Source organism: Antedon bifida, chromosome 9 (assembly GCF_963402885.1).
Source record: "Antedon bifida chromosome 9, ecAntBifi1.1, whole genome shotgun sequence".
NCBI lineage: Eukaryota > Metazoa > Echinodermata > Crinoidea > Comatulida > Antedonidae > Antedon > Antedon bifida.
The window spans coordinates 12,306,614-12,334,167 of record NC_136234.1 but is presented as its reverse complement, the minus strand read 5'-3'; the positions used below and the strand labels follow the sequence as shown (position 1 = coordinate 12,334,167).

Here is a 27,554-nt window from a genome sequence, read left to right as displayed (position 1 = left end):
GCAGATTGAGAATTTAGAAAACAAGAACTGCCCAAACTAGTATAATTGAAGAAAGTGAGCCAGTTATAATCACATTAATTTTATTTTTGTTTCATAAATTAATTAATGGAAAGCATAACAGAGAATATATATCAATTTCTTCTTCAGTTCTCATTCAACTAGTGATTTTACAATCATTTAAACCTTTAGCTTATCTAGTGTTTGATTCAGTGGGTTGAACTGCCCAAGCTGCCCATCTGGTGTAGGATCAGTTAGCTCTATTGTAAGGTAATAATCTAGGCCTAGTTGCATTGTTTTTATTCTGTCTATCAATATTAGTTTGAGCTAGAGAAGGAATGTTCCTGAGGGAACGTTGTATGTGAGTGTATTTATAGTTTACGTTAAATGCATAGTTTATGTTATTACAAGTACTTTTTATTATGTACTCTGTCTGTTACTTCATCAAACAGGTTTTGAAGATGTTATTGAACAATTTTTTTGCACAAACCTTAAAACTTGTGCCAATTCAGTTTATTTTATTATGATTTACCTATTTTTATAATATTCATATTCTTTTTACATCATTCATATCCATTCTTAGGTTATACTCATACTTAGTTGAACTTATGTATGTATGAACTCATGGAAGGACACTAGAAAAGGAACTTTCTCTTCACTGAGAGACAACTTGATAACTTCCACTTCACTGATTGAAGACAATTAGATTCATATTCCCGCATTTGGAAACAATTAAAATACATTTCCTTATATTGACATAATCCATGATTTGTAGTTAAAGAGATTACAGTAATATTCTGATTTGAGACAACACCCACAGTGATTAGGGAAAAGTCATTGAGAAATTGACATTATCAATTAAAGACTCTCCATCATGTCAACTCTTCCAATACTGGACTCCCTTAGGCTGAACAATATCAGTATTTCTAATTTTCTAGAAAATCTAGTATGGATAGAGTATTCTGAATGTGTTTTTAATGATAACTTTTCACGAAAAGTATGGTTTTGGGAGAGTTTATGCTTTTCAGAATTTGGTATTGGTTGGCAAATCTTTTACCATGAAATTGATTTTAGTAAGCCTAAAACACTCTACTTCAATATTGCCTGCAACGACAAATTCAACATAAAAGTTAATTTTTAGCCTACAATTATCAATATTTATTATGTTGATATTTATTATGTTGATATAGCCACTGTGTTTCACTGGTAATAAGCTGCTCTTTAAAAGTTTGCATGCACATCACGTAAAGACATCAACAATCCATGAAGATTGAATATCCGATTAATTACTACAGAACTGAAAGGCTAACACTCAGATGTGGCTCTAAGAAGGCCTACAGTATTTCTGTAAACTCCTTCGTTTGTGTACAAAACTGCATACAATTTTAGTAGATCAGATGTGTAATACTGATTATCAACAATGGAGCTGATCAGTTTTAGAATAAAGGCAAACAACAATGGAGTACTTTGTGAGCAAAACAACACTACTCTCATTCTGCCCCATTCTGACAGAATGAAGTAGTGAATATTTTTTTTTTTAAAGAAACATATTTTTTTAAATGAGACTTCTGATGAAAAGATATGTTCCATGCTACAGTATTTAGTTAGATATGTGGACTGACGAAAAGCTGTTGCTTCTGTGTACATACATTTTAAAAACTTTGAGAAGAGAGAATCATCCTCATCTTTTAAGATAGTAGTAGGGGGAATAATCCCAGTGTAATTATGACATTTCAACAGGGTGTGACAAAACTTGGATACTTTATTATTAGATTTGCGGTTGATATGTTTTTATATTTGTGATAATGGATAATTTATAAAACAAATTGTAGACATTAAGGTCTTGACATGCAGTTTTTAAATAAATTGTAGGTGGCATGCCTTGACATTTGCGGTTACCTTTACATTTGTGACGTATTCTGATATTTGCGCTCATTTTCATGCTCGACACACTCCTTTATGTAAATGGAAGTTAGTATAATAAATATATAATTGATTTACCTGTGTTTTCTTTAACATTGAATAGAAATCAGATCCTTTAAGACCTTTCCAACGAACAAGATCTTGTGATTCTTGACAACTGAAAAAACAAGTATTAATTTGTACCAGCCATTGACTACCAAATGACGGTTATTCCAGAAGAAATATCCAAAGTTTAAATAAAAATTAAAATAACTGCACGAAAGTATTTATCATGAATACCATGCTGAACATGTTACCATGCTGAACTATATTTAGTAACGGTGGTTGAAGGGACATAACTAAATTTCTAACAGCACAAGGACGCTAGATTTTTATACAGGTACCGAGCACGGAGGCCATTGTGATTGTATGCATACAACATAATTAGTCAAGATAAGATACCCTTCGGGCAATAGTTGTATTATATTAGTAGTGGAGTAGAGTTATATACCGCAATATGCTAGACATGTCTGCATATCATAGCCTAGGGCCACTGGCTGGCGTACCACAAGGAATCTACTGCATATAATGTTTAACTGTATAGAATTAATGATGAATAGGGAGCTTTTGCTTTACGACGACCAAGGACCTAGGATCTTGTGTTTAGGTGTAGTTTGGCAATTTTTGTGAAGTAGTTGGTCATCACCGGTGACATTAACCTTGGATTTTGTATCACAAACATACACGCATTATATTATATGTTTTGGTTGCAATATTAAAATTCAGAACCTTCTGCTTGATATGCAACTGTCTTAAGCATTAGACCACTGAGGCATTAAGGAAAATAAAAAAAGCATTCTTACGATTCTATATGACTTCCCATGTCTCCAGACGTTAAGCCGTCACAGAATCGATTTAGTCCTCGCGTTAATACACCAGCTTGTACAAATACTAAAAATGTGAATGCTGCATACAGAAAGATGGTTATAATCTGAAAAATACGACTGTAAAGAGATGTTCAATATTAATATAGTTTTTTAATATGCTATCATTAACAATAACAATTAAAAGATTGAACATTTTTTAACATAATTTATAAACAAAATTATTATGATAATATAGGTATGACAAACATAAATATACATTGATTTGATGATTGATGTGATGGTGAGGAAGGATGATGATGGTGAGGGAGGGGGATGATGATGGTGATGAAGGAGGATGATGATGATGATGAGGAAGGAGGATGAGGATGATGAGGAAGGAGGATGAGGAAGAAGGATGATGATGAGAGAAGAGGATGATGATGAGGGAGGATGATGATTAGGGAAGAGGATGATGATGAGGGAGGATGATGGTGAGGAGGAGAGGGAGGATGATGATTGCGAGGGAGGAGGATGATGATTGCGAAGGAGGAGGATGATGATGATGATGGTGAGAGAGGAGGGTGAGAGAGGAGGATGATGATGAGGGAGGATGATGATGGTGAGGAGGAGGATGATGATGGAGAGGGAGGAGGATGATGAGGAAGGAGGATGATGATGATGAGGAGGATGATGATGGAGAGGGAGGAGGATGATGATGGTGAGGGAGGAGGATGATGATGGTGAGGGAGGAGGATGATGATGGTGAGAGAGGAGGAGGATGATGATGGTGAGAGAGGAGTATGATGATGATGGTGAGAGAGGAGGATGATGATGATGAGGGAGGAGGATGATGATGGTGCTCAGAAGGAGGAGGATGATGATGATGATGATGAGGAAGGATGAGGATGATGATGATGGTGAGGAAGGAGGAGGATGATGGTGAGGAAGGAGGAAGGATGATGATGATGGTGAAGTGAGGGAGGAGGATGATGATGGTAAGGAATGAGGATGATGATGGTGAGGAAGGATGATGATGATGGTGAGGCAGGAGGATGATGGTGAGGAAGAGGATGATGGTGAGGAGGAGGATGATGATGGTGAGGGAGGAGGATGATGATGGTGAGGGAGGAGGAGGATGATGATGGTGAGGGAGGAGGAGGATGATGATGGAGAGGAAGGAGGATGATGATGAGGAGGAAGGATGATGATGAGGAGGAGGATGATGATGATGGTGAGGAGGAGGATGATGATGATGGTGAGGGAGGAGGATGATGATGGTGAGGGAGGAGGATGATGATGGTGAGGGAGGAGGATGATGATGGTGAGGGAGGAGGATGATGATGGTGAGGGAAGATGATGATGATGGTGAGGGAGGAGGATGATGATGGTGAGGGAGAAGGATGATGATTATGGTGAGGGAGAAGGATGATGATGATGGTGAGGGAGAATGATGATGATGGTGAGGGAGAATGATGATAATGGTGAGGGAGGATGATGATGATGGTGAGGAAGGATGAAAGTTTGCATGCACATCACGTAAAGATATCAACAAGCCATGAAGATAAAATCCTCAGGTCATCACAAATAAAGGCATACAGCCTTTTCAATTTTATTTTTCTCTCCTCTAATAAATAAGAATAAAATTTATTCTGCAAATGGAATAAAAGCAACAGACCGTTAGCAAAGCTTCTAGCTATTACCAAAAGACTAAAAATAGACTAAAACAGGCTGAACTATCATATGACACTAGAGGCACTTCTCTACTACATACACACTATCGAGCGAGAAATAATAATTATGTATAAGTTATTGTCAGTGATACATGCTTAAGTCAATGCACCAAAATAGCACTCAGAGTATCATCATGAATATTATCAATTATAATTCAAAATACATTATTTTTTATCTGCAGGTGATAGCAGGTAACGAGAATAAAAATAGCAATCTGGATTGGATTTCTTTTTAAAAATATTGATATTTTAAACTGGAGATGGAATTTATATACCGTGTATTTATTCATTTACTATAATTATTTATTTATTTAATACTATGATATGATAGGCATAGAAACTCCACACCATCCAGTGATATGAATGTATTTCTTTTTACAGCTAAAGATAAGGAAATTGTATTTATATTTTATTTTTGTTTTTTAAGATTTATTATTTTAGGTGATCAACTTGTCAGAGGTCTACAGATTTGATTTCTTTTCTAAATAATATACTGGAGATGTGATTTAGCAAGTTTCTATGCCTTTATATCCACATTTCGTTCACTGATTGACAGTACTCACTGATGTTTGTATATAATTATAATGTGTATGATAAATAAATGAGATAATGAAAACAAATTAATTAATAAATCCTATCTTTTATTTCTTTACGGGATTGGGGATATATCAAAATGCTTAATTTTTCCTCATGATTTTAAGAATCTAAACAAAACAATTAAACAATTTAAGTACAGTTTAAGAAACTATAAACTATTATAAAACTATTAATGACCTATGCAATTAGAGACGCCATTAATATTTATAGGTAGAACAAGGCCAACAGCCGTAAGTCGCGTGCTAAAACGCATAGTGATACCAGATCGACCGACCGACCGACATAGTGAACTATAGAGTCGCGTCCACACGACTAATAACATTGTCCTAAACCATCTACTTCGAGTATAGAAAAAATAAATTAAGTAAATGGAAGCAGAAAGAGGAGTATAAGTTTTTATGGGAAAAAATGTTAATACAGTACATGTATGAAAGTGTTCGGACATAAACACATAATGCAGTCAAGAATTAAACTAAATTAACGATATAAAACGAATAATTAATTATGCAAATAAATTTAAAACTTACACTCCTTCTTTTCTCAGGATAAGCGTTACAAGCCAATACGTAGCATAGACTAGACTGAAAATTAACAGTACAATGTGAAGACCCATACAGAATGCGCACTTGGATGCATTGCTGGCGTCTGTGTATATTACAAAGTTACTACTCGTGTTCCACCTCACGTCGGCCCCAAGTATACACTGTCCTTTAAAATCATTCTGTAAACAAATGTGTAAAAGATTATTAATAGAAAGGGTACAGTCAAGGAGTGGAGGGACGTGAATTGTCAATGAGTTTAGAGTGTTTTAATATATTTTACAGTGAATCTCCAAAAATTTTAAACAGACTTTTTTCATGCTAGTAGGCCAAATTTCACACACAAATGGTCGACAAAAACGCTCAACCACAATCTTCATTTTCAATGGTTTTATCTTGACCTTGGCTCATGAGCAGTTCATGAAGGAGTATGCAATAATGATGTTGGAATGGAATAAGTAAATTAGACCTTGATCTAATTAGTTGCTATTTTGATTTATTCTGTAAACTAAAAAAAATAAATAATTTAATATTAATTTATAAACAAAATGTATTACTTGTATGTTGTATGGTGACATTTTTGGTTTAAGTTTTTATCATCAGTGATAAAAATCTGCACTTGAAATGTGATGTGTAGTAAATCTAATGTACAAGGTGGGGTCAAGGAAAGGGAGGGACAAGGGGTGATTTACATTTAGAAGTGAATTTCCAATAACTCATTATTGTATCCAAGTTATTCAGTAATCTGAAAAAACTTATTAACAAAATTTATTACTAGTTTTGTATAGTGAAATTGTGACTTTGTGTTTTATTATCAGTGATAAAAATCTACACTTGAAATGTGATGATGTGTAATAAATCTAATGATGATATGGAGGGCTATCAATCTGTCACTGGCATGGTGGTACAATGGAAACCTGTCAGTGTCACTGTCAGATGAAAATATAACAAGTATTAGGAATACAATTACAAAATTGTAATTTATCCATTTTATTACGGTAATGTTCAAAAAGAAATTAAATACATATTATATATATTTTTATATAAATAAAAAAATTTATCAAAAAAGAGATAAAAAAAAAGTTTGAAAGTTACTGTAATGAGACAAGTAAAGAGAAAGTGGATGGTTGGAATTACTGATACAGTAGTACATAACAGAATTACAAATGCTGGTGGCCAATTGAATAAGTTCTTCAGTTAAATAAGTTCCTCAGTTGAATAAGTGCCTCAGTTGAATAAGTGCCTCAGTTGAATAAGTGCCTCAGTTGAATAAGTGCCTCAGTTGAATAAGTGCCTCAGTTGAATAAGTGCCTCAGTTGAATAAGTACCTATAGTTGAATAAGTACCTCAGTTCACCAAGTACCTCAGTTCACCAAGTATCTCAGTTGAATACTGTGCAAGTGCCTCAATTGAATCCACTTCAATTGAACTAAGTTCTCTAAGTACCTAAGTTAAATATTAAGTGGCAGATTTGTTAGTTGAATATTGTACAGTACCTCACATGAATAAATGCATCAGTTGAAAAGGCGCGTATCATTTTAAAAATAAGTGCTTCATTTGAATATTGGTAACTCAGTTTATTAAAGATTCGTTTTTAATCAGTCACTCGGTTTGTGTACTGTATAAATGCTGTAAGGACTTCAGTTCAAGAATAAGTGCCTCAGTTGAATAAGTGCCCCAGTTGAATATGTGCCTTAGTTGAATAAGTAGAATAAGAAATGTATAATTTCCTCAGTTGAAGTTCCTTGGTTGAATAGTTCCTCAGTTGAATAAATGCGTCAGTTGAACAAGTTCCTCAGTTGAATAAGTGCGCCAGTTGAATATGTGCCTTACAGTAGTTGAATAAGTAGATTAAGAAATGTATAATTTCCTCAGTTGAAGTTCCTTGGTTGAATAGTTCCTCAGTTGAATAAGTGCCTCAGTTGAAATAGAGTCTTCACTTGAATATTAGTGCTTCAGTTGATTAAGTGCCTTATTACTGATAGCGGCTCAGTTGAGTAAGTACTGTAAAACTCAGTTGAATAAAATTTCCAAGTTGAATAACTGTACAATTTTTCCTTCAACAAGTGCTTGACTTTAAGTACCTCACTATAAATACTGTAATGTACAGTTCCTCATCTGAATAAGTACTTCACTTCGAATAAGTACTTCACTTCGAATAAGTAACTCACTTTGAATAAGTACCTCACTTAAATAACTTTCGAACTAAAAAATACAAACCTTATAAAATTAACTAACTTTTTAAAACTGTACTGTACAACATCTCATTTCAGACACCCTTGGGACGAAACTTTCCCAGAGCAATATGTTTCAACACCAAACTATTCAGGGGACAACCTTTATTAAGGTGACATTTGGTTGGGTCCTGAAGCTGTCTCCAAAATAGGGATTCTATTGTAGGTTTATTGATGCTTTTAAGAGTTTAATTTCTATGTTTACATTTGATAAAAAGGATAAGTTGTTACAATCTTAAAATTTCAATAATCTTTATTTAAGATTATGTAAAGTGTACTTTGACATATTTGCGACAAACATTCAAGGAAACGCAGAATAATTTGTGTGTATTTTAAAATCTGAGTCATTTCCTATCACAGTACTGCAGAGTAGGCCTTGAATTGAACACATGTAATATGCATCATAGTCACAAAATCAGTATCTCATATTCTATATGTTCAACTTTTATTTATTTCAAATGATTATTTAAATGATAAAAAATACCAATAAAAAAACATTTGGTTAATTAATATTGTTGAACATGTCATTAATAATATGTAGTATGAGAAAAAGTAAGTAGGATCTATTCACATACTGTACACAGTATTACATTATTTAAAATTGAATATTTAATTGACGAAAAATTCCAAATTTTTCTACACTATCAAACTTTATGTGACAAAAAGTTGTAATGAGCCCCATATATGTATCATTTTTTTTTGCACTCGCTTTTCAATTTTCATTATAAATTATAAATTCCAAATTTTTCTACACTATCAAACTTTATGTGACAAAAAGTTGTAATGAGCCCATATATGGACATGATGATGTCATATCACTTTATGTGCACACTTTTTTTGTCAAACCCATTTAATAGTGTAGACACAGACTTACATAACCTATGAAGTTTTTTGATAAATAATTAAATTTTTTTTGTTGACTATTATTATTAAATTCTAAACATATTTATTTTTGTAGCATTCATTTAGTATACTGTACATTGTATTGCCTTATAATGCAATTGGGACACAACAAATTACAATATTTATTTATGTTTAGATACTCAATGTTTAATGTAATTGAAAAGGTTAAATTGAAGCAAAAATCATTAAATCCAGGGTTAACAGTACTTTTAATATTATATTTATTTTCATTATAATTTTAATTTATTATTTTTAATAATTATTATTGCATTATTATTATAATATTTCATAAATAAATTAGAGCCCCTTTTGTGATGTTTGTCTTTCCTGTGAATACGATGACCAAACCCTATTCAAGGAACATCTTTATGGAGATACTTTTTTGGGACGTGATCTCTCATGTATCATTTTTTTTTGCACTCGCTTTTCAATTTTCATTATAATGAACAGTACCTTTTCACATCTGCATAAGTAAACAGGTTTGATCTCCCAATTTATTACACATTTCATACAGTACATGCATACATTAACCATGATAAAACCTTGGGAGAAAGCATAGTTGCGCGCTATTTGATTACTATGATTGGTCAGTTAATACCAGGGCAATACACACATGCACAGTAACAACTCGGGACATCTTAGAACAAAAAGCAGGCCTTTCATGTGTATTTTTCTCCCGAAATTTCAAAGGGTCAATTGTGAAATTGCGAGGGATTTTCCAAACAATGCAAACTGGTTACAACTTATTACAGGTTGTTACCTTTTGCAGGTATTGCTCAGTTTGTTGCTTAAGTTCCAGTATTTGACTCAATGATTGAAAAGATATAGGCCTAGAAGTTAAAAGGTCAAACATTTGAGGATAACTGATCATCCTGTACGAACCTGATCTATGGGATTAAACAGCAAAAGTTCTGACCATATTTAAATGATGGAACAACTCCTTGGTGATTTTGGTGGCAAGGGTTCCTATTCCTATCATACTGTAGATAGTTTTCTACTGGTGAATTAATGCACTTGTCAATTGCATGACCCACTATACGACCCACGGGAGAGGTGCGTCATTTGTTCGATGTGCGTCATACCTTATGAATACCATGACGCACCTGTAGGTGACCATGACGCACCCATTTTGATGCACTGTGACCATGTTTTTTATGATATTTTTAGTGGTAAAGTGACGGACATTGACACACCATCGTTCATTGATGTGACGTACCTTCTAGGTGTTTTGACGCACCTCTGCGTCAGTAATTATTTGTAGATGACGCACCCATGACGCACCTCTCCCGGGGGTCGTATAGTGGGTCATACAATTGACAAGTGCATAATTCGTGCACAAATAAAAAATAATCAACATTATTAGTCCAATCAAGGATTTGAGACTACCCTTAAATGTCTACGATTCATCATCGGAGCTTCCATTGAATGCATGCACGCATGACAACTCTCTCCAAAACACCACCACTGATATGCATGTGTATTCATACCTTTCTGCAATGAATTCTAGGTCCTTAATTGAGTTTCTTAGTTTCAGCACTACTTGTGCAAGATCAAACAGTTCGCTCTTCCGAATAATAATTATTACAGGCCTAATATCCTATAAAAGGCCGCATATTTTTTCTTTGTGGAAATATTTTATTGGATTCGCACAGATAGGTAAGATTCACCTAGCTAGCTAGCAAAGACAGGTTTCTTCAGAGAGCTCCTTCTTTTTAAACAATTTTAGTTTATAGACAGTCCAAAAATGTCCTTTTTTATAATATTAAAGTTCCCTACTTAGAAATTTCGTCTAGGCCTAGTTTGTGGGTGACTCATCGTTTATAATCCTCACACACATTTCTCACGGACAGGTTCTTGTATACGCATAGGCCTTTATCTTTATTTATCTACTTCACTTTCGTACCAATCAGACTATCTTAAAGTTGGGGTGAATTCGAATTAGGCCTAGGTGCCGGGTGTGCGTACGAAAAAGTGCAAGCGTCAGATAATCTACCTAGAAATAGCTAACCTACCTTTGTTTTCCCAACTAAAATTGCAATTGATAATCCAGCAAATGACGTTGTATACAACAGTAAAATCTCCAAAATTAGGACTATTGTTAAAATATGCAATTCCATTGTTTCCTAGCCTAAAAAATGCGCACATCAACTTCCCAAGAAAACCGATTACTCATTCGCCTACTCCGCCGCTCTGATATATGATAAATGAAAAGTTTGTTTTTTCGCTCTATAAAATTATAAACATCGCCCTCTATAGGTTCTATCTATACGTACGTTCACGCTAAAAAAAAACGAAGCAGAGAGCTGAGAGGTAAACAATTATTTATTCCAAAATTAGAAACGTTGATGGAGGAGGGCGCACTATCTTGTAAAAATATAGGCATATCGTATTTGATGTATTTATTCGAATAAATGCCACGGGGAGTTTATTATTCAAGAGTGTTTCTAGAGGCGGGGGAGGCGTTTATTATTCGGAGGGGGGTTGGAGTTTATTCGAGGGAGGAGTTTATTCGGTGCAGGCGTTTATTATGTTGGGTTTAATTTGGTACCATGTAGGCTATAATAAAATAAATACCCCCTAAATACAAGTACAACACAATTAATATCAAAAAGTGATAAAATACAGTAAAAATTGCATCAATAGAAATGTTTTTATTACTACTAGATCATCTCATTAATATATAAGCCTATAGCCTAAATGTGCACACTTTTTACAAACGCCACTGTAATGTTTTTTTCTGATAAAATTTACATGGTTAAACAAAATTGTGGTTTCCGTAAATGACGTACGGATCATCATTATATTTAATGTAAGTTTAATTTAATTTTAAAAAACCACTTGTTTGATTGGTTTTAATAATATAGGGCCTAATACAATATTTAGTAGATGAAAATAGATACACCACTACCAAATCCGAGCACTTGGAAGTCAAATCGTCAGGTTGACCGTAAAATTTAAAACGGAAGCCAGTTCGTACGAGGCAATCTGACAAGACACTGAGCTCGCCTTCGAAGATAGGAACTCGTAACAGTCATTTGATCTTAAATGTCTGGCTGCGCTACGACAAAATACCAACATCACGTACATATTTTCCGCTGCGCGCGGTGTATGTTAATGGGCGTGGAACTGATCGTGTCGCAACCACAGAAAACCCTTTGATCTCCGGAACTCACCATCCCGATGTTAGATTGCCTTGCTCTTACTAGTCTACGGTAACGAATCTTGGATGAAATCTTATTTATTTCATAAACACAAACCAGAGATGCAAACCACTGTTTGCTAGTGTAGACTTCTGCAAACTTGAATTACGATCAACTGGTCTAACTGTAAGTACACTAGCAAACAAAACTCTTCTTGACCGCCGTAACTCGGTTTTATGAAACCCACTATACGCTCACCATTTTATATCGAATTTTACAGCTTCTAATAACAATCTTAACAAAATCACAGGCTGTCAACCACTTGTACTATTATGTTCACCAGCAACAACTGAAGATTGCACACGCCGCACTAGAAAAGTGAACGATCCTACATAAAAATACTTACTTTCTACACAACAATTAACAACGAGGTAGTACCGTACTTGATAGAGTTGTGCAAACAAGTCAACATGTTAGAAGAAATCATCAGGGCCTGCTTCAAGTCTATTTCAACTTCTAGTTTAGGATACTAGTTTGTGTACACTTAAAAGTAGCATTAATCCAAATGTCAACTTTATGTCAATGGCTACCAGATGTCTGTAGACATGAAGTACCGAGTTCTGTAAACTGTTAAGTCTCAATAAATCACTCCCTTTCTTCTGAATTTAAGTGTGTGAATATTAACTTCTTCAAAGCTTTCAACCTTGTTATACGGAGTCTTGCTGATCTTTTTTTGCACCTGTCTAAGCGATCTTCCTGCCTTATCTTTAGGTACGTAAAGTAGGGTCCAAGAATTGCCTTCATATTACATTTTGGGTGTCATGCTAAAACTTTTACTGTCTAAATATTAAAATGTCTTTTTATTACCTCAAGAGTCATGCAGACTTTGGTAGGATAAACTGCAAAGTAAGAGGAGATCTTCAATGTGACATTCTCACCTCGCATTTAACTTGATAGATGAAGTACCTATAACCGGTAATATCCTCCCTCATTGTTCTGCTTTTTATTGAGTAATTTGAGTTTATGGCTCCAGTGGCTGTCCATACAATCCGAACGATTTTAAACGCTTCGTTTCACATGTATAATGTACTACACAGTATCATAATACAAAATAAGTCGCACCATTTGTACCGTACATTAGCGTATTGTACATCATTTTTCGATCGTTGCGGAAATCAAACAGATGTTTATAGTGAACTATAATATCTCTATGCAGAAATCCATATCATGGCTGATCGTAAAGAAATAATTTGGGATGTTAGCCGACTTGCACTCCTTTTCGTAGCATTTGCTTCAGGAATTACAATCATTTCGGTTATATTAACTTTTAAGGTAATGGGTTTTGTTTGCATGAAGGTATACCTCTACATTGTCAGAGAGATTGTACTTTTAGTGTAGTTGACTTAACTAGACGGTGAGCTCGCTTCGCTCGCTCCCCCTCTAGGAAGTGTAGACCATGGTTTTCGGAATGATGAATAATGACTCGGGTAAAAAGTTTTAGAAGCACATTCTGGCCTGCACGATTTCGATCGGTTACCATCATTTAAATGCTTTTGATATTCGTAAAACTAAACCTACTCAATAACCTGTTTCACGGTGTCTTAGATGATTAATAGCGTTTCACGTATAGTGTTTATTGTAGATATGAAAAGTGGTAAAAAAAGAATAACAAATGCTTGGTAAAATGTAGATAACAGTCCGATGAAATCTACTAAAAAATAGTATAATTGTGTTATAAATATAATACAACATTGTGTGTATAAATGTGGATGGGCGGTAATTAGATCAATCAATCAATCAATCGTTCGATTTATATAGCGCCATTCCAACATTCATTGCTCATGGCGCTGTAGAAAAATCAGAAAAGGTGAGTTTTGAGTAGTGACTTAAAGTGACTCAATGATGATGTGTGTTTAATGTTCAAGGGTAGGTGGTTCCAGAGCCTAGGTCCAGCAACACTGAAAGTCCGATCTCCCCAACTATGTTTGCTCCTCGGAATGTCCAGTAGATGGTATTTGGAGGGGGAGGGGGGGGGGGGGTGGGTAGAGTGGCGATAATTATTTTAATTGATGTTTTATTGGGGAGGTGTTCCGGGCGTTTATTCACATTTTAGACGGCTTCCAATATGGGCAGAAGTATCCATCCATGAGTCCTGGCAGCTTACTCAACAACTCGGCTATCGTGGTTTCATTCGATCTTAAACAAAAGCTCTTATCATCAATTCTCTCGATGTAATTTTATTATTATTTCCCACAATAACACTCCTATGTTGTATGAATAGATTTAATTTGATCTTTATGTACTACAGTACTACACCTTCACACGCGCGGTCCGAAAATAAACAAAAAACCAAAATGGCTATGATCGCCACCAAGCACCAACTTAGTTGAAACAGGGAGTTGTTTTCAACATGCAGGGAACTTGCAAGGTGATTGACACACCTTACCGTGAACCCGGAAATTACTTACCGCGCGTAGAGTTAAAATTTACCGATTGAAATCCGAAAATTTCTTATAAAACCCTTTATAATATCTTCCTAAGATAGAATTATGGAGCAATAGCGTCGATGTCAGAATAACCAGCGCTCATTCGCAGCGGGAAGTCATGTTTTTGATTTTTTTTTTAATGATGGTGGTGACATTGTATTGATGGGTCATTTGAATGCCTCTACCAAATCTGTTTCCTTCCTTCTTTCTCCTAAATCTATTTTGTTTTGTCTGGCACGACTAAAAGAATTTCACATTGGGGATAATAAAGTTGTTTCGAATTTAAATCTACTGTATTAGGCCTATACTATATTATTTTAAAAGTCTACTTTTTAATATATCAATAATGTAACGGCAGTATGCGTAAACGAGCTACCTTATCTGGGTTGATTTGCAGAAATGCCAGGCGACGTCGACGTATAATAGAAATCTCACTGGCTAGTGTGGCTAGTTTAGACGATGCCAGCGTATAGACCGGAGGTCTTAGTTAGTATTAAAGATGTATTGTCCCCCAAAAACATGAAAAATGAAGATTAATTAAATCAGACTTTGAATAGGTTATTTTGTATTTTTAATAAAGTTAATCACTTCCGTAGAAAAAAAACCGGAAAAAATAATGTTTTCACTTATAAAATAACATAATAAATGGTTAAATTCAACCAAAAATCCATTGGCTGGCAGCCAATTTGACCATTTTTTGCTTTAAATTCCAGTTTTTCAGGTAAATAAATTTTTTTTGAATCCAATTTTTGGTTGAAGTCAATAACTATTATGTGACATTAAAATGGCATATTCAACAAAAAAATTTTTTAAAAAATATTTTTCAGGGGGACAATACATCTTTAAGAAGTTACACTACTATATGGAGAATTTACACAATAAAATATCTCGATTGTTGCATGATTACAAGCCTTCCGTGTTTCTTACGTTCTTATTTCAACTCAAAGAAGTGGCCAGTGAGGCCGCACTTACATCAATAGTTACCGTAGTTTTAATGTCTTGATATATGTTTATAAGTCGCATCGTCTAAATTTCAAATCCATTTTAAATTATCTTATTGAAGATATTAATTACCGTACCTAAAATGTACATGTACATATCGAACCCTGGATAAACATTTAGTAAAACTAGTAGGCCTATCAGTAGTACAATTTACGTGGGTCAAACATGACGAAACAGAAATAGGATGTTTTAAAACTAAATGTGCGTAGAGATAATATATCAAGTTCAAACTGAGTATTAAAATAATATAGGCACAGCTAAACACACTCAACTCAATGTGAAAAAATCCGAAAGATTTTGTTAATTTTATCAACTTCATCAGTACCATTTTAAATCTTGTAAATTCACTTTGTATCTTGCATTTGTTTTCAGGGACAATGTAACGGAAATTGTATTATATTGACTGATGTGAAGTGGGAAGATGACAGTGAATGCAGTGACGGGGCAGCACACTGTTTCCTTGTCCCCAACAGACCTGGATCGTGTTCGTACATCATTAAAACACAAGCAGCTGCCTGTGCCTTTAGTTGTATGTGGTTTATATTTTTCATCGTTAAACTGGTTACACGTCAAGAGTATACTAAGTAAGTTTAATATTATTTAAACTGGTTACAAAGAGTTCACTCAAAAAAATGTAATAACTATTTAAACTGGTTACAAATAAAGAGTTTACTCAAATGAGTTTAATAAATGTTTACACTGGCTCCGATAAAAGGGTTTAACCGGTAAGTTTAATAAGTTTAAACTAGTTACAAATAAATAATTTACTCAAACGAGTTTGATAATAACTATTTAAACTGGTTACAAATATAAAGAGTTTACTCAAATGAGTTTTAAAACAGGTTAAACTGGTTCCAAATAAAACGTTTAACCGGCAAGTTTTAAGTATAAACTGGTTACAAATAAAGATTTTACTCAAACGAGTTTTAAAACAGGTTAAACTGGTTCCAAATAAAACGTTTAACCGGCAAGTTTTAAGTTTAAACTGGTTAAAAATAAAGAATTTACACGGTGAGTTCAATAACAGAAGTTTAAGCACATGGTTAAGATTAATACAGAATAAAATCCTTTATGCCCATAATACATTTTAGAACCAATACGAGAAATTAAACACCGAGTACAGGCTTACTATAGTGCTAACTGTCAGATACCGTATAACAATGACCAAATATAGACATTATACTGTACTACTGTAAAGATGCACAATGTACAATAGTACTATACTAAAATATAATAGGCCTCTGTACAAAATAGTACGCTTCACGAATTTTAATATTGAATCCAAAGGAAATTATTTAAATACATTTGTAGGCCATTGCTTTTGTTCACAATCCAATTTGATAACGGTTCACGCATGGATTAAAGAATAGAAGGATATGCATCGACGTGAGATCAAGGGTTCCTTGACTCTCGCCGACAGACCGCGGACCGCCCACAATGTTACAGTTGAATTAACCGCATGTTAACAACGAAACGGTCGCGTGCCTAATGTATTGTTTACTGCACATGTGCAACGACATTTAACCTTGTTGGCTACGCTTATTTCGCGCGTTCTTTGGTGGCATGATGTTTTAGCGCTAGCAACAATGGTGACGAACACTTTATACGACGACGAATTTAGTTATAACCTTTCTGATACCAAATAAAAACAATACTATAGGCCCTATATATATATATATATTGGCTTAGAATTGTAGATGCTATAATTGTAATTAGTATAGGTTTCTGCCGCGATTGATCTACGCTAATGTTTTTATGACATTAAAGTAGCATTTTATGACCTGTAGTAGCCCTACATCCGAGACAATAACTATTTGTTGTCTCAGCCTACATGTAAAATTACAAAATCAGCAAGGATACTACGCCTAGGCCTTCTAGGCTTACTAGTAAACCATATGATTTGCCGACATTGATACTGCCTAGCTAGGTAGGCCTAGGCTAGTAGATACAACGTGTAATCATGATCTATATACTCACCGTTGTCTTACTTCTTGTGTGAATATTAATAGGTACTTCATTTGTTCGTGATTAAGTTTGCCCTGCGTGTACTTTTCAAAACGACCGCTAGGTAACGTTTCGCAACTATACATAGCCAGCCAATCCCGGATCAAGGATCGCTGTTTTCATTCAATTAGGCCCGGTGATTGGATGTGATGTGGATGACATAACCACTAGCCAATCACCAGGCACTATAATTTAAATATAATCACATCGATAATTAAGGAGGTTCATGAAGAAACCACTGCTTAGCCATATATTAAAAACACGATTGTTGTATGTGTGAACACCGGCCACGCTAACAACATACATGGTCAAATGCATAATTTAATATTCTATAGATTAACGCAATTTTTAATGACAGAAGATGGCAGGCAAATAATGATAATTCAAATATAAAAATTGCATATTTTAATAATATTACCAACTACTTAAAATTACCAGTCGTAAGAAAGTGAACTTTTCGTAGTCCGATTGTGATGAAACTAAAACAGAATTGTTCAGCAATATATTTTTGTTGTCAATTAATCATGGACGCAGACGTGTCAATAGAACATTCAGACTGCGCATACGATTTCTACATGGTTACGTTTTGGTCTCAAAAAATGTAACAGTTGGTTCGCAGCGTTCTACAAAGGGCCGCGGTTAGAGACACGGAGTTCAATGAGCGTGTTTGTTTGATTGGCAGCAGTGCGATATGTCACCGTCGATGCATATCCTTCTATTCTTTAATCCATGGTTCCACGTTAGCGATACTTACTTTGAATCTAATTCTTTCAGGTTTAGGCCTGTAATACTGGTGGCGATTTCATCGATTATCTACGCCGTACTTGGGTTCATATCGGCCTGCATCCTTCTTGGCGGACTTCACAAACTGTGTAAAGGCCTGCTGAGTGGACCGCATATTTCAGAAGAGTAAGTATGTGTATACAACCTGTAGCTTATATTTCACTTTTACTGCCAGAAAAAAACCAATATGACATTTACAAAAATGGCAATAGCTTTTACAGATATGCCTAAATTCACCACTTTAATACTGTTAAATTATAGAGTACCATTAAGGTATTTGAAGGATTTGAACCAAGGCAATCTAACAATAGTAGACTGAGCTCGCCTTGCCAAGATATGAACTCGTAACAGTCCTTTGATATTATGTCTGGCTGCGGCAAATACCAACAGTACTGTCATTGTTATGTAGGCCATATTCTCCGCGGCGCGCGGTGTCTATTAAAGGGGCATGGAGCTGCAGCAGCAGCCACAAATAAACCCTTCGATCTCCGGAGCTGTTGTTAGATTGCCTTATTTGAACTTATATGTTTATAAATACAAACATGTTGATTCACTATTTTAGGACCTGTGCAGAGTTTCAAACGCACGCACAATGGCAATACTTTGGAAATAATAATGATCTGTATTTCATCAAATATTTCCACAGTGCTCAGGTAATAATCTTTTTTTAAATGTTGGGCATGCGCAGATCACATAACTCATCATGTTGACGAGTTCAAATCTATTACTGTATTTATCAATGAACCATAGTGGAATGAACAAGGTTGTTATATGAATAAATAGCTTTGGAATTCCTCCGCCATCGACCCGTAAAACGATCGGCGGAGCAATCGGTAATGAAAAGACGTTTGAACTTTAACGACCAATCATGACGATTGCTTTTTTTCAGATTACGTCATGGATTTCATGCTTCTGCTGGCTTGCCTTGTTTATCATAAGTGTGATACAACTAAAGTGTCACGGAGGAATAAAACCACAGAGATTCGAAAATGAAACAAATGTTGTTACTTAGATCATGGAAAATTCTATTTTCCGTGAACATGAGGTGATGAAAGTTAATATTAATTGTCAAAAGTTAATCAAAAAATTAAAGACTACTTGTAAATATTACATAACAATAATTATTACTTTAAATTATAACATCATTATAATGAACTATAAATAATGTTCTATCTATATCGAACAATTTCGCTCGAGTACTGTACTATACTCTATATAGCAGCGCTAATTAAGGTTGAGGTTTTCAATTAATATTGTCATTTGATACAACTTTATTTAAAGATGTATTGTCCCTTGAAACACAAAAAATCAAAATCAAAATATTTTAAATTTAAATTGGCCATATCAAAGTAATATTAAAGTTGTTCACTTTAAGTCGAAAATTCGAGCCAAAAACAACAAGTTTACGTAATTAACAGGTAAATTAATTTGATTACATTTCGTCTGGTAATTGTCGCGAGCGAAAGTAAACAAAGATTTCAAACCAGGAGTATGCATTATGCATGATGCTAATTAGGATTTTACAACTCGTCACAGTTGAGAAGGTGTTTTCACACAGGTCGCGAGGAAGTCAAACAAGCGCGTTGCATTATGGGATATGTTTTTATTGAAAAAAAAAGAAGTTATTTTTTGAACAAAAAACGTCTGTATTTCAGTTAAATGATTTTTTTTCGACTAATTTTTGGTGAAGGTTAATAACTATTATGATACTTCAAAATGACCCACTTTTTTTCGAAATCTTTTTTTTTAATTTTTTTGGAATTAGTCAAAGGGACAATACATCTCCACGGCGGAGGCTCAGATTAACTCACGGTTTATGTTCTTCACGTTTTGATTCCCATGTCGCTTTTCTTCTTAATGTTGGTGTATTATATTTTAACTCGTGTTTCACTATATTTATAGGCTATGTTTACACAGGATATTATGATGAAGGACCATGTACATCATTTGGTTTTCTTCACAACTTTATACTTAATGTACAGTATACTGTATTACATAAATGATATGTTTAGGCCTAATAACAAAAACTATAAAACATGAATAAAGTTACTTTTTAGCATGTATACATAGTGTGTATTCTAATCTATCACTGTTGATATAAACCCTACAATATAACCCATATTAAGGGGGGACATCTTTCAGAACCAACAAAGTCACGGAATCCTCGTTTGTTTCATCATTCATACGACGAACGTTTCTCCAACGGAAATTCATATTCCACAAAAACATATTTTTGCGTACACAAAGAAAGGGATTGATAGAATATTTCATAGCGTCAGTCCATTTATTTTTCGCTGTTTGCGCGCTATTGTAGATTTCTGCAAACTTGTTTTCTGCACAAGCAAACGTTGAAAAACTTGACAATCTCGAAGCTTAGCCTAATCAAGTTTTTAAACAAAAAAATGTCAATGTAAGACCAAGGCAATCTAACAACAGGACACTGGGCTCGCCTTGACAAGATAGGAACTCGTAACAGTCCTTTGATATTATGTCTGGCTGTGATATACCTCCGCGTGTCGCAGCCACAGATAAACCCTTTGATCTCCGGACCTCAGCTTTCTCTTGTTAGATTGCCTTGGTAAAGACTTAGAGCTTTTCTGAAATTCAATATTCGCTCACAGTTTTACATGCATTGTGCAGATTCCTGGTTGAAGTTAAGATCTTTTGAAATGTTTCCATTATTGATATTTTTAAAAGTCATCGAATACTATTATTCAAAAAGTTATATCAATAATTATATAATAATAATGTAAGTTGAAGCACATTTGATGTTGACGTGATAAGTTAGTTTACTTAAATATCGCCCTCAAACGTCAAGCTTTATTTACTTTTGTTTTATAAATATTGTTTCCATGGTGTTTTTGTTTGCTAAGAAGATTTTTAGAGTAAATTTGTTCTGGTTTTTGAAAAAATATAAATAAAAGAATAGTTTAACCTACTACAGAAAAGAAAAAAAAGTCGTATAATGTGTAAAATAATAGTTATTCGGATTTTTAATTAATTAAGTTTGAAAATAGCCAAACCAGACTTAATTATGTCTAAGACCATAGTTAGATATTCTATTGGGAACGAAGAAGCATAGAAATGTGGTAAGCGTTAACGAATTGTTCAGGTTTTATTTTTTCTAATGTTTTAATAATAGGATATCTTTATATTATTTATTCACATATTTTGTCCATGTATGTGAATGTATTTATGTCTTAAATACAAGATCTACGATGTGAACAAGAAATTGAAAAAGTATAAAAGTAAAAAAGAACAGCTGAACGTACATTTAGACACAAAATGTAAAACAGTTATCTGTTTTTTTTAAGTAATGAAATGAAATGTATTACTGTAGAATGATAATAGTAATTAAGATTATAATTAAATGTTGTAATGAAGAATGGAAATGAAGGTCTGACAAAAAGAAAAAACACAATTTGTATAACATTTGAGCTTGTACAGTAGAGACGATATATTAGAAAGAAATGTAACGCTTCATTGCACTTGCACATTGCGTCATACACGAACGGACACAATCCCGAATGTTACAATATTTTTAATGCATCCCGGTCGATGTTCTGTGGATATCCTGTCATTTTCATCATGGCTGATCGTAAAGAGATAATGTGGGACATTAGCCGACTTGCACTCCTTTTCGTTACATTTGCTTCAGGAATTACTGTAATTTTGATTATATTAACTTTTAAGGTAATATTTCGTGCTTATTATAATATTTTCAGATTGTGTCTGAAATCATAATCTTCTAAGACATAAGCCAATAGGCCTACATACTAATTCTTTCCTATTTCATCAGCGCATTCCTAAAACCATAAAGTGGAGGTATCCTACATTTCTCCTGTGGCCTTTGTTGTATGGCAACAGAATGGTTATAGTGTCAGAGCTAGTTTACAGAGCTTTAATGTCTGGTTTTCTGCATGGAAAGTCTGGTACAGTCGAAATGTGTTTTTGTTCCTCAAGAAAAGTCTGGTTTAGGGAGAGTTTCTTGTTTTCAGAGAGTCCGGTATTGGGAGAGTCGACTGTACTACATTTATGTAATACAATCAGAGCTGCGAGAAATGTTAATTTGTTATGATTAGCCCAATTAATGTTTAATTAACATACATGATACATAGCATAGCAAAAAGTTTTAAAAGGCCAGTAGTAGGCCCTACAACATAATGAAATTAACATACATAGTATATGACCTATATACTGTTACTGTTATTATCGATCCACTTGTAGAAATCTATTAAACATGTTACATACATACTCTAGAGAGTCAGATTCTCTAGAGGCCAGGGGTAATAACAAAATAAAGCGGTACAGGAGGAGGGCTCTAAAAATACTAGTCAATAACGTAGGCCTACTTTATTATTCATTAAACGCCATTGAAATCAATCAATCGTTCGATTTATATAGCGCCATTCCAACAGTCGTTGCTCATGGTGCTGCCAAAAACATCAGAAAATGTGAGTTTTGAGTAGTGACTTAAAGGTGCTCAATAATGATGTTTGTTTAATGTTCAAAGGTAGGTGGGTTCCAGCAATACTGAAAGTCCGATTTCCCCGACTATGTTTGCTCCTCGGAATGTGCAGTAGCACCTGATGACTAGATCTTAGTTCTCGCTTTCTCTCCTGATTTTCAATAATTCTGAGAGGTATTTGGGAGCGCAACTATGATTTTTTTTCTTTTATATAAGGGGGAACGTGGCGGATATTGTATTATCTTGTCTGATGTGAAGTGGTACGATGGGAGTTCGTCGTGTGATGAAGGCATAGAACATTGCTTCGATCTCCCTACCAGACCTGGGTGCTGTTCGTACATCATGAACAGTCAGGCAGCCGCCTGTGCTTTTAGTTGTATGTGGTTTATATTTTTCATTGTTAAGCTGGTTACAAAGAAAGAGTACGCTCGGTAAGTTTAAAAGCAATCAAAGAAATTGGATTTGAAAAAAAAAAGAACTTAAGAAGAAGAAAACAAGCATCTATCCATGTCCTTCTATGCACGGTATATAGTACGGTGATCGTACTAATTTTGTTCACATTTTGATCTGGTTGATGCACTTTGAAGTTAGGCTATCTTTATCATTTTAAGGCGCTGTCACCTAAAGCTGGTGGCGATTTCATCGATTATCTACGCCGTACTTGGGTTCATATCGGCCTGCATCCTTCTTGTCGGTCTCCACAAGCTGTGTAAAGGCCTGCAAAGTGGACCGATTCCGGAGTAAGTATCAGTTTGCGTGTTCCTTGCATCAATCATTATCGGTTGATAAGACACTATAATGGAAACCCCTATAATGGACAAGTTAAGCCCTTATAATGGACAGATTTCACCGACCCTATTGGACGATTAAAAATATAGATTATAATTAATTTACAGACAACCCTGTGGATTGTTTCAAACGAACGTGATTTGGAAATATGGAAAGAATGATAAGTTTTACTTCATCAAATATTTCCACAGTGGCCAGGTAATAATTTTGTAATTTTTCTCTTACCAATTGCCATATTTTTTTCATAAGCCACAGTAGCATGGCGAGTGCCACGGTCTTTGCATGCGTGTGTCTTCTTGATCGCTGCACCTCTATCGACCTCGGACGCAAACTACCGGGAGCATTTTTTTCTTATACTTTTAACTTCTTTTGAAGTTGAACTTTGTTTCGAATTAATATTGGTAAAAATATAATATTTTAAAGATGTATTGTCCCTTTGACCAATTCAAAAAAAATTTTTTTTTTTTAATTTCGAAAAAAGTGGGTCATTTTGAAGTATCATAATAGTTATTAACTTTCACCAAAAATTAGTGGAAAAAAAAATTATTTAACCGAAATACAGACATTTTTTTGTTCAAAAAATAACTTTGACTTCCAGTCAAAGTTTTCGATCAAAACATATCTCATAATGCAACGTGCTTGTTTGGCTACTCTGTATGCATAATCATAAAACTTCCTCGCGATCTGTGTGAAAACACCTTCTCAACCGCGACGAGTTGTAAACAATCCTAATTAGCATCATGTATAATGCATACTCGTGGTTTGAAATCTTTGTTTACTTTCGCTTGTGATGATTTTCCAGACGAAATGTAATCAAATTAATTTACCTGTTAATTACGTAAACTTGTTGTTTTTGGCTTGAATTTTCGACTTAAAGTGAATACCTTTAATATTACTTTGATATGGCCAATTTAAATTTAGAATATTTTTTTTTTCATTTTTTGTGTTTCAAGGGACAATACATCTTTAACAGTTATGGTCTGAAATGTTTAATTAATTTGAAAGTAGGGCCTATCGGGTATTTAAATACATAATTTGAAATCAGTTTTCCTTCTGTAGTTGATTTAGATCGACCAATCAATCAAACAATCGACTTTTATTTCATAACAAAGTCCGTGGCCTACTGTCAAGAACAAAAATATAGTCCTAAACTAAATTATAGATGCATAATCCGGGGTAGGGGTGTTACTCCGTAATGTTGTATAGTGACCCACATACCCCAACATTCCAGTAAACAATATTTCGAACGAATCTTTGTCGTACAGCCGCCAAAACGTATACTAATCAATCAATTCTTTCTCTCTTTACACACACCAATCGCCAATATATTGACCATAGAGGATCCGAATGATTGTTTTGAATGATATGAATGAAATACCGTACTGTCTGCATCTCCTTCCAGACAAATACCCATTTTTCAGCCTTAGTAAACTTTCGCGTGATATATATCGTTTCCAATGCTTCCGGTTCTCTTGAAATACAACCGACTAAAGGCGGCGCGGCGCGAAAAAAAGAATGAATTCAGACTTGCGGAAAGTCTATTTAAGTTCCAACGAAAAAGATTCTCTAAGTCTCACGATTTCTGTTGGTGTCTTTTTTTTCAGATTACGTCATGGATTTCTTGCATTTGTTGGCTTGTGTTGTTTATTACAAGTGTGATCCAATTAAAGTGGCACGGAGGAGGGAATCAGACACTTGAAAATGAAACGGATGTTGTAATTTAGAGCATGGAGAAATAGCCTATATAAATAGCCTAACTCCATGCTTAGAGGTAAAGAGGAAGGGAATGAGTTGATCGTAACGGTCGAAAGTTTTTGAGATACTCGGAAAATTACCAGTAAATATCACTTAAAATTATAATATCATCATAGTGAACCATTATTATTTCTTATCTTTGAATCGAAATTCCGCTCGAGTATGAATTAACTTTAGTGGCAGCTTTAAAGGACAACTGTACAGAGAACTACATTTTGCCAACGAATTAGGGATGTACATTATGATTTCAGAACAATTGCGAGATTAACGACAACGCCGCGCGCGCTCGCCGTACAGCCGTCGCCGTAAATCGCTGTGACGTCAAGTGTGCTTAGCAAAATTCACTGTTAACATACAGTAGATAGGTACCATCATTTCAATTGCTAATTTGACCTGCATTAGGCTTAAATTTGCCAAAAGTTTAACAAACTACAACTATAAAAGCATGCCAACGTGAAGTACGACAATAGGCTTTTCAAGTTTCGCTATATATTTGGATTTAAACAGCATTTATTTATATTCATTATTTCTACTTACGGGATGATTTTAGGTTGTCAATTGTATATTATTATAAAAAATAGGAGAAACAGATCATAGAGAAGGTGAAAATGGAGAAGTTTTCGATCGTGTTGCCTACTATTTTCCAGGTTAAACAGTATCGTATAATAGGCCTCCGCGTTTCATGGTTCTTTTAATTGATGTAGATAAGCCCAATCTTTTTTTTTAATGATTATAGTTTGTTTGTCATGAAGAGAAAAGAGTGTCGAGAAATGGTGCATTTATACCCTGAATACGCCGTATGTGAAACGTCCTAGAGGCTAAATATATTTTTCGTAGGGATGAAGAAAATATGAATTATTCATATTCGACTACCGTATTGAATATACATTATGTAGGACGTAATAATTGACCTCGACTACACTTCGCTAATGCAAACGCTCCAGTAAAAAAATGAAGAGACCTGGGCTGTTTTTAAGCTGTAAACGAAAAATTAATACATATTATTGCACTTCTTATTTACTGCCAGCCATTAATATAACAATGTAAACACTTATGCCTCTTTCCCACATTTGAGGGAGGTGCTTATTCGAGGGATATGTTTAATTTTTTAGTTTTAACAATAATAATGGTAACATTTATAATCAAATAAAATCCTAGTCTAATAGATATGAAAAGTGTTAAAAAGAACAAATGCTTGGTAACTTGTAGATAACAGTGCGATGAATTCTACTACAAATAGTATAATTGTGTTTATTATAAATATAATACAATATTGTGTGTATAAATGTGGATGGGCGTTTATTAGATAGTTGAGTTGGGGGTGGGGGGGGGGGGATTATTATTAAAAGTGATGTTTTATTGGGGAGGCGTTTATTCAAATAAATACCATCCTAATATACATTATTTAATTTAAACATTTGAAACTAACTTCCGCGACAGAGTGGGCCGTTTCGGCCCAAGAAAGAAGACGTTTTAGACGGCTTGCAACATGGGCAGACATCCTGGTCCTAACGGGACACAGATAGCGTACAGTTATTCCTGCCGGCGTACTCAATAAAACTTGGCTATCGAGATTTCACTCGATTTTGAACAAAAGGTCTTATCATCAGATCTCCCTATGTAATTTTATAATACTATTCCCCACAATATATTCCGATGCTTTACGGCGTATATTTAATTTGATCTTTATTAATTTGCAGTATAATTTTTATTTTTTAACTACTGTAGGCCTACCTTCACACGCGCGGTCCGTTCCGAAAATAAACAAAAAACTAAAATGGCTATAGCCTAACGGCCAACTTAGTTGAAACATGGACCTATAAATTATAATTTATAGGTCCATGGTTGAAACCAGGTTGTTGCAAGGTGAACACATCGTGAACCCGGAAATTACTTTGACCACGTACAATTGAAATTGAGTTGAAAATCTACCGATGAAATCAGAAATTTTGTTTAAAAACTCTTTATAATATCTTCCTAAGATAGAAATATCGTAATAGTGAAAACTAATGTTATCAAATTTAAATTTCGCTGTACATCTGAGATAGATCAGGTAGGTATCAAAGGCAGAGATTTGTACCGAAGTTTTCCATTGTGCTCGCCTATGCCAGAATTAACCATAATTTATTTATAGATTAAATACTATATACTATGTACTAAAACAGCTATACCCTTATATAAACGTTAATGTTACCTTGGTATTCGGTAGTACTGTGCTGATCTTTATTCTTTATAAATCCAATAACGGTCAAATAAATCCATTAAAATAAAAGAAAACATGGAGCTGGTATGATGACGCACTATTAGCTAAAATCAATTATGGAATGCTATCATGGTGTCCAAAAACTACTACCAGCGA

General features: G+C 34.5%; 3 protein-coding genes and 1 long non-coding RNA gene across 7 annotated transcripts in view; 3 read left to right on the top strand and 1 right to left on the bottom strand.

Moving 5' to 3' along the window:
• The window catches only part of LOC144852169 (transmembrane protein 179B-like), a 44,166-nt gene extending 33,218 nt beyond the window's left edge, over positions 1 to 10,948 (bottom strand). For all 4 annotated transcript variants that reach the window (XR_013614268.1, XM_078709922.1, XM_078709920.1 and 1 more), the window contains exons 1-4: positions 10,781 to 10,948; positions 5,620 to 5,813; positions 2,763 to 2,903; positions 1,999 to 2,077 (exon numbers count right to left, since the gene is read on the bottom strand). Coding sequence is in view for 3 of the 4 variants with exons in the window: in XM_078709922.1 (XP_078566048.1) it covers positions 1,999 to 2,077; positions 2,763 to 2,903; positions 5,620 to 5,813; positions 10,781 to 10,885 (519 nt within the window). In the remaining variant the exon portion in view is untranslated. The remainder of the gene's footprint in view (positions 1 to 1,998; positions 2,078 to 2,762; positions 2,904 to 5,619; positions 5,814 to 10,780) is intronic.
• The window catches only part of LOC144852179 (uncharacterized), a 73,296-nt gene extending 53,048 nt beyond the window's left edge, over positions 1 to 20,248 (top strand). Inside the window, exon 2 of the long non-coding RNA XR_013614273.1 lies at positions 19,803 to 20,248. This is a non-coding gene — a long non-coding RNA (uncharacterized LOC144852179). The remainder of the gene's footprint in view (positions 1 to 19,802) is intronic.
• LOC144852168 (transmembrane protein 179B-like) lies at positions 13,081 to 20,248 on the top strand. Its single transcript, XM_078709919.1, has 5 exons — positions 13,081 to 13,240; positions 15,769 to 15,980; positions 18,175 to 18,309; positions 18,746 to 18,836; positions 19,073 to 20,248. Exons 1-5 carry the CDS (start codon positions 13,136 to 13,138, stop codon positions 19,193 to 19,195), a joined length of 666 nt encoding a protein of 221 aa, XP_078566045.1. The 5' UTR covers positions 13,081 to 13,135; the 3' UTR covers positions 19,196 to 20,248.
• Positions 20,249 to 21,741: 1,493 nt separating this feature from the next.
• On the top strand, positions 21,742 to 26,420 carry LOC144852165 (transmembrane protein 179B-like). Its single transcript, XM_078709914.1, has 5 exons — positions 21,742 to 21,876; positions 22,868 to 23,082; positions 23,263 to 23,391; positions 23,548 to 23,638; positions 25,045 to 26,420. Exons 1-5 carry the CDS (start codon positions 21,742 to 21,744, stop codon positions 25,162 to 25,164), a joined length of 690 nt encoding a protein of 229 aa, XP_078566040.1. The 3' UTR covers positions 25,165 to 26,420.
• Positions 26,421 to 27,554: the final 1,134 nt, after the last annotated feature.